Below are 7,647 nucleotides of genomic sequence, written 5' to 3' on the forward strand. Positions count from 1 at the left end.
AACATATATAAGCCTATCCAAAAAGAAAAAGGAGTACCTTTTTTTTGGATTGGAAACTACATCGACGATTAACAAGAAATATTCCTGGCATTTCTGCTCTTAATCCAATCTGTCCATTTATTACCAAATTTAAAGTCTATTGGCTTGGTCGATATTATTGTTTAAGAAGATCTGCATATTATCCTGTCAATAAAGAAGTTCTTTGGTCACTCTCCTACACAAATAAATATCAAATATATTGTTGCTGAAACTATTCAACTCAAATAATCAATCACAACAATAATATTATCAGTGAAGAAAATTGAAGAAGTATTACAAAAGTGCGACAAAATGAAATTTGTTTTTAATGAAGCAGCAATGAACAGCCGAGAATTCCTTTCAAACGATGAAAAACGTCAATACAAAAATACCACAGCCGAATTGAACCGAAGTGGTCCAAAAGAAAATCCTTGGCATTATCTGGAATCATAATAAAGATAGTGCTCAGAAAACTTCAAGACCATGGAGTAGGAAAGAATAATCAAATGGACAACCATGCAATTTGCAGCCTCTCAATATGACACATTCGGATTCTAGTTCCTACTGTGATACAGTTAAAGATATTTCTTTAAAATCTGTGGAAGAATAATTCTTAGAATCAAATTATAAGTGAAAAAAACAAAAAAAATGGAAATCTCTCTGTGAATGACCAACAAATGTTACAGAAGTATTGTGATTCGTAACAAACTTTGTAAAATAAATATAAATTTATTTTTCTCCGATGCTTCCAGTGTAGCATATTCGGCAGCCATATATGAAATAATACCCTTAATTTTTACTGAATCCGGAACCATTCAATTAAAGGTTCATACCTTACCTCTCTCTACATCCCGATTAGAATTACTAGCGATACTCGCTTGAGTACAAGCAGTCAGTCATAAAGCAGTCTGATCTAGGAAAGATATCAGTAACCTTCGAGTCGGATTCCAAATGTGCACGAAATTGGACACAAGATCATTTTTGATTACTATTAAGATTCATACGAAATCCAGTCGAAGAAATACAAAAAGCGAAATCCTTATTTCCTTATGTTCCAATTGAACATGACCTAGTTGATGTGACAATCACAAGGATTTTCTCCTTCAGAACTTGGAAATTACGAACCGTGATGGAAAGGACCACCATGGTTAAAAGCAGAAGAATCTAACCCAAAACAGAAATTTAAATTCACAGGTCCGAAAATGAAGGAGGAAAAAACTATCATGAAGGTTACCACTTAAATTCCTAAAAAATAAAGCTTTGGATTTACAGATGGAACTCGTTCTAGTAAGTGGCTAGATTACTAAGAAAGACCAATGACAAGAATCCTTGTCAACTCAGAAAAATCGATTCACAACTGAAGTTTACAAATTGGCCGAATGGGAGTTAACCAGAAGGCGCAATTAGAAGGAATGACTGAAGAAATAAATAAGTGGGCTCTATACTATAATGATAATGAAATTTTATGGAAATAAAGAAGTTGTATGGAAACAAAGGAACTCAGGATTATATGATGATAGCAAACATCCTATCTTCTAAGGCATAATCTAATAACTGAGCCTCTCATACAACAACATGAAGACTTATATTATGCCGGAATTGCTCATACTCTTTGAAAAATGAGATGTAAATTCCAGCTACCAGAAGAGAGAACTGAAGTCAAAAAAGTGTTAAATCAATGTAAAAACTTGTAGACGCTGGACTACTAAATTATTCAAGTTACAGGTCATGTTTAGTCTTCCAGAAACTGGAATTAAACGTTCTAGAATCTTTGCACAAGTTGGATTGAACTATTTAGGTTTTCTTACTGTCAAAATTGATAATGGCATAACTAAAAAACGGACAGCTGTATTTAAATGTTTCACTACGTGTATTTAGAAGTAGTGCATTTTGAACTGGTATCTATTAAAAGCTTTTTGCACATTTTAAGAAGATTCATGGTTCGACGCGGTCATTCTGAATCAGTCTTGAGCGATAACGCTAACCAATTTCCATTAATTTTTAAGACCACTGTAGAACAAAATATTAATCTTAGCAAAAAGGAATGATCTGGAAGAATATGATACCAAGAGCCCATCGAGTGAAAGAATTTGCGAAAAAATAATTGGATTGACTAAAAAGACATTGAGAAGAGCTAAAAGTAGAAAATTATTACGAGGAAGAGAATTAATAAACCTGATAGAGGAATAAAATGTACACTCAATATCCGTCCAATAACTTATTCAAAATTTGAAGATTATTGATTTTATCTCACATAATACCTCCCCATTCATTCCAATACTTTAACCATTGAATATAAGCTTGGTTATCAGATTGGAAGATGTTTACAATACCCAACACGCATTCTTAACTTTCTTCTCATACACCCACTATTGAATCGAAGCATGACTCACACCAAGAAGAATAAATTTCCATCAGGCATAGACAATTTTCAATTGTATTTAAGATATTTTGTTAGATATGGCTGATAATTTAATAAGACTGTAGAATAAAAACACAGACAAGTTCACTGAAATCCAACAGATGGTTTTATTCACATTTTGTAATAAAAAATACATACAAACCAAATTTCACCACAGCTAAGAATGTAATTAATTTAATTTCTAAAATCACAACGCTTTTAAGCGCATGGTTGGTCGAGAGTAAATAATTAACCATTTGCTTAGACCCAAAATATTGCCTGAGATCTTAAGCTTATTGAAAAACATGATTGTAAACCGCAAGATATTGAAATATGAAATGCAACAAAAATTATTTCCAGGTTTACTCTCACCTGACGAAAACACAAGTATGATAACAGCTTCCGAAGTGACCACTTTCTAGTACAAAGCACTCTTGACCGTTCCGAAATACATTAATATAACTGAAAGGTATTCCGAAAACTTTCTGAAAAATAATGAAAAAAGAATTACCTGATGACGATCTGCAGTGCCTAAAATTACATCAATCTGACTCACAAGAAAATGTGCCAGCGAGAATGACACTACCACCAGTTGAATGACTTTTCACTGCAGAAGCACTTTAGGGACAGATATTTAATGTTAATAACTGCACTCCCTGAAATATAAAAGACATCGACTTCGATGAACACTGACCGGTCAAAATAATTTCTCCATATGCACAGTTATCGTTGGATGATAGTATTTGGAAGAGGAAATGAGACATGTGAAAAGAACTTTAAATGTTTGCATAATGCATTAAGGAGCAATATTTACCAATAAATTGACCTACTTCTTGCTGACCAATGGGATGCACTGGAAACTGAATTCTTGTGATATATAAGTGCAAACTCTTCTTTTACTCCTTCTTTGCAAATTCCACACCGTATTCATATGCAACGGTTTCTTTTGTTTTACAAAATTAAATCGCCTCAAATATCATTTTGTCAGATAATTCGTAGTTTACGTCAATACTAAACTCTAACGCAGAATATGGTAGAGCTGAACATTTGAAAAAGGCTCAACCTATCTTCTCCCAGATTTCAAATAATTCCACCCTCATTAATAACTCCTGAAGACTCTAAAAAAACTCTAAAAGGTCAGTTTATGGTTTCGGAAGTATTAAGCCTAAGTGGAGCGCTCTTCGCACTGGCAAACTCATAAGCACCGAAAGTAATTGCATATCGACAAAGATATCTGAAATTTGAATGAAATCTGACGGAAAACACCCGGAAATCAGACAAGAGTTACACTCCGATGCTTCGTAAGTGCTCATATACTGCAGTAAATCGAAAAATAACCCATGCGATATACCCCAAGAAATGTCCTTTAACGGTCCCCCACGTCAATTTCTAATGACCTCCTTCCCCTCCGTATAAGGTTTACATATTCGCACATACAAACCGGAAACGAGCCCAGCAACGTTTCAAAAGTCGACCTAACGTTATGCTACAATGACCAATCCATGTGTCGATCTGTACATACTTCTTTGTCTGCTTCTCTTACTCCTTACTTAACATTTGTGGAAAATCAGTCTGTCGTAACAGTACTGCTGAAGATTCTTATCAGTTCTTTCCATTTCTCAACTTCTTCTCGACGCCCTCTCCTGCTCTCAATCACTATCAGACTCTCCCTCTATTACCCACCAATGACATCCTTGTCGTGTTTCGGCACCCAAATGACAAAGTACGAATGCGCCACGTCGGGTAACATGCTTATTCTAAACGATTGTTCTCCAATTATCTGTCAGCTATTTTAAGTCTTGACAATGGTTTATCTTGTCAATTGCGTCCTTTTTCAATACTTCTACTCAAATTTTAAAAGTGTGGGACGTCATTCACGGAAATTGCATGGATAAAGTGCGATTCTAGTGCGGAATAATAAAAACACTGCCGATCCGTAAAAGTATAAATAATGGATGATAGAACTGATATGACAATTGCAAATAAGAAGTAATGAACAAGTACTTTAAATAACCAGTTTACAATAACAATAACGACCATTTCCGATGACAATAGTAAACAGTGTGCTGGCTCCCACACAATAAAACTATACATCATAATGCATAACCAATTTGGAACTTGGAAAAGTGTATAAATAATGTTGAAGAAAGGTTAAATGTATACACTTTGCTGGAACAGGAATGAAATTGTCATTTTGACATAAACATTGCAACTCTATTTTTCAACTCTTTCATCACCTTTTTTCATGGAATAAGAAACTAGTTACAATAGATACACGGACTTCATCATCTCTGCTAGCTCTAAAATTATTTTTTACTATCAGTAACTGCAAGTGGTAATGGCAGTATTTGTACGTATGGGATTTTTTTCTGATCTAATTTCGTCCCAACGAAATACGATAAACCTATTCAATTCCATTTTCATTTCATTTTCATTTTGAGATTTCATTCCATTTTCACTTAGTTTCGAGTGTTATTTAATTTTAAATATGGCACTCTATTTCAGTCACAAGATGTCACTTCAAAAAAAAAAAAAACCATAAAATTGAAAAATGAAAATGAACAGAAGAAGCTGAGAAGTGTGAAAGGCATTAATGGGATGCATTTCATTTAAGACGTCAAACATTTCAAAAACAGTCGATCAGAAGTTAAATAGACATTAGCTAAAGGCACTTTCAGGAAGGATGAAAAAATGTTATGATATTCTTACTCGTAGACTTGTAAAATCCGGCAGTGAACATATTTAAATTCTGAAACTCAATTTTAGAAGTACGCAAATATACAATCGCCATATATATAAATGCACAAACTAAAAGCAAACATACAAACTCAGCTTTCTAGTTGCAGTGGAAAGAAATTGGAATTTAATGTTTGGAAAAACAAAGATTGAAAAATTGATTCGGAAGATTGAGAATTATCGGTTCGTTGTTTTAATATTTCATTTAAATTCTCTCTGCTAATGAACAAATCCTGGCTAGAAGAAAATAATAAATTGCTGATACGCTGGGATCTGTTGTCAAATCAATACTACCTGTAGAATCCTCTCTGCGATAGAAACCTTTGAAAATATAAGCTGTCGTAGAAGATTAGGAATAGGAAAAAAGAAAAATCTAAAATAATCTAGAAGGGAGAAATCCGTAAACCGAGTCACACTTTGAATTTCTGTTTTGAGCAAGAAAAATCTTGAAAATTCGAAACTTCTACCATCAGGTCTATTTTATTTTACTCGATTATAAGGATGATAATGGATTTTGGAATACTTCATTTTTCAATGTCTTTCGTTTGAACAAAACAAAGATCGGAAAACTTCTGTTATGTCTTCAACAACACAAAACCTGATCCTATCTCATCTAAGCTTTACTATATCGTTTTCGGAAATTTCCCGGAAAATAAGACTGTACAGGCAATGTGAGCTAAGTAAAGATCCTAACAGACTGTTTGTTATATTTCTAACTTGAACTAGCAGAGATTTCGATCAAATCATAAGCAAACAGATTCTGAGAAGGATCTGCAATAAATGCATTTAATGGCAATAAATATACATGCTAGTATATGTGTAATCAAAATTGTCTTTTGCGAATGAAATTGAAGAATGTTGATATTGGAGGTAGCAGTGTTTTAAGATTCGGATATTTAGTATCAAACGGATCATCGTCATGCAGGGTATATGGTAAACTGGTCATTCCGCATGTGTTGATCACTGTTATATGAATTTCATCGGTGCCAGCTAACCTCTCTTCTACCGTTATTGGAGTATAAGGAACTACAAAATCTTTTGGATCAATGCACAGCTGCGATTGTCGAACACGTTGAATCATGTTTGGAAGATAGTGTGGTGGTAATTGATCACCAGATTTTTCAGCAGGTAAAATTAATGATGATTTGTCAGACTCTACCTGCGACAAGACTGCCTCGGTGAGTAGTTGGATGCTTGGTACAGCAAGCTGAGTGTCATTTGGTGTTTCTGCCGATTGCATCGATCGCGGTTCCCTTTGTATCCTAAGATTCTGTATTGAATGATTTGGAGATGGTGAAGTGCTGTTAGATTCATCCTCTGAATCTTCAGATTGCAATGGTGAAAGCGGTTTAGCTAGCCATCCCGACAAACTTAAGTTATAATATTTTCTCTGAAAAAAAAAACGACCAATGAAATTTTGAAATTTCTCGATTGCATTATAGCTGATATCAACGCTTCACCTAACAAAAGAGACTATGCTTCAACTGCCTGATGCACGGCTCTTTCTTGTTGCCAACATTTGTAACATTTGTCTCCACTTATTTTAGGTTTCTCGTTATTAATTATGGCAACAGGAATCTTCTGCCAGTACTGTATAAAATCTTGATTCTTGAATATCTTACTCCTGACTGCACTCTTATTTTCTCAAATCTTTTTGATTCACTTTTCAACAGTATATTATTCCTGCAGCTTTAGTTACTAGCTCAACCCTAAAGTTACAATCAGTATTTTCGAAAGGCAACTCAATCATCATATTAATCTGTTAAGGCTTGAAGGATACTCCTGGCTGGACTCAACAAACGCTTCTGAATGAGCCTGCAAATTTTTTTTCCAACTTTTTTCAACTGATGCAAGGAAGTAGAAAATCTGTTTGAAATATTTGAAGGGATAAATTCTTCTTACCAACCACCTCTCCCGACAAGATCGTCGCTTTCTAATTCGTTGTGTAGTATTATTCCTTTGCTGTTTGGCTGAAAAAATTGTTTTTGATTCAATGGGAAATTTTGAAATTTCAAATGGAATTTGCACAAATTTTCTCTTTAACATTATAAAACTTCTTCCAAATATTTGATTTCAGATACTTTCAATATAAAATTTAAAAAAAAAACCTCCGGGACGATCAATCCGGTTTTTGACAGAAGCCATTGAAATCGTACAGAGCAGATTGCGCAATGTTAAAAATAGCAAAGGAAGTTTTCGAGCTGTGCTCACCTTTTTGTCTGACCACATCTCTTGGATTTTGGGAGGGAATGTTTTCCTCCTGTAGAGATCGCTATGTTGAACTCTGACCCCTAACCCCTAACAGTGACATATTTGGATGCAGTAGCACCTTCATTGCTCTGCGCACCTTAAAAAAATCAATGTTTATAATTGGTTACATCTGTTTGTAAAAAATCTTTTCCTACTTTGCAAACATATTACTAAAACCAACATATTAAGACATTCACAATGATAACAAACTGTTCGAAATTGTGGAAAATATGAAACGGTCT

General features: G+C 34.2%; 3 protein-coding genes across 4 annotated transcripts in view; 1 reads left to right on the forward strand and 2 right to left on the reverse strand.

Annotated features, from left to right (window-relative positions):
- Positions 1-3,418, reverse strand: part of LOAG_12227 — a gene marked incomplete at its 3' end in the record, with an annotated part of 7,710 nt that extends 4,292 nt beyond the window's left edge. The window contains exons 1-2 of one of the 2 annotated variants that reach the window (XM_020448503.1): positions 3,250-3,418; positions 2,792-3,075 (exon numbers count right to left, since the gene is read on the reverse strand). Of the gene's footprint in view, positions 1-37; positions 128-2,791; positions 3,076-3,249 lie in introns of those variants that run through there. The other variant, XM_020448504.1, reaches the window with a different exon arrangement.
- LOAG_09043 (hypothetical protein) lies at positions 331-471 on the forward strand (the record flags this gene model as incomplete). The annotated part of the gene is made up of 1 exon (XM_003144572.1): positions 331-471. One exon carries the CDS (start codon positions 331-333, stop codon positions 469-471), a length of 141 nt encoding a protein of 46 aa, XP_003144620.1.
- Positions 3,419-5,978: 2,560 nt separating the features above from the next.
- Positions 5,979-7,384, reverse strand: LOAG_09044 (hypothetical protein; the record flags this gene model as incomplete). The annotated part of the gene is made up of 3 exons (XM_003144573.1): positions 5,979-6,545; positions 7,058-7,125; positions 7,264-7,384. The coding sequence occupies 3 exons, from the start codon at positions 7,382-7,384 to the stop codon at positions 5,979-5,981; spliced, it is 756 nt and encodes a 251-aa protein (XP_003144621.1).
- Between the last annotated feature and the right edge of the window lie 263 nt (positions 7,385-7,647).

Source organism: Loa loa (genome assembly GCF_000183805.2).
Source record: "Loa loa unplaced genomic scaffold supercont3.116, whole genome shotgun sequence".
Lineage (NCBI taxonomy): Eukaryota > Metazoa > Nematoda > Chromadorea > Rhabditida > Onchocercidae > Loa > Loa loa.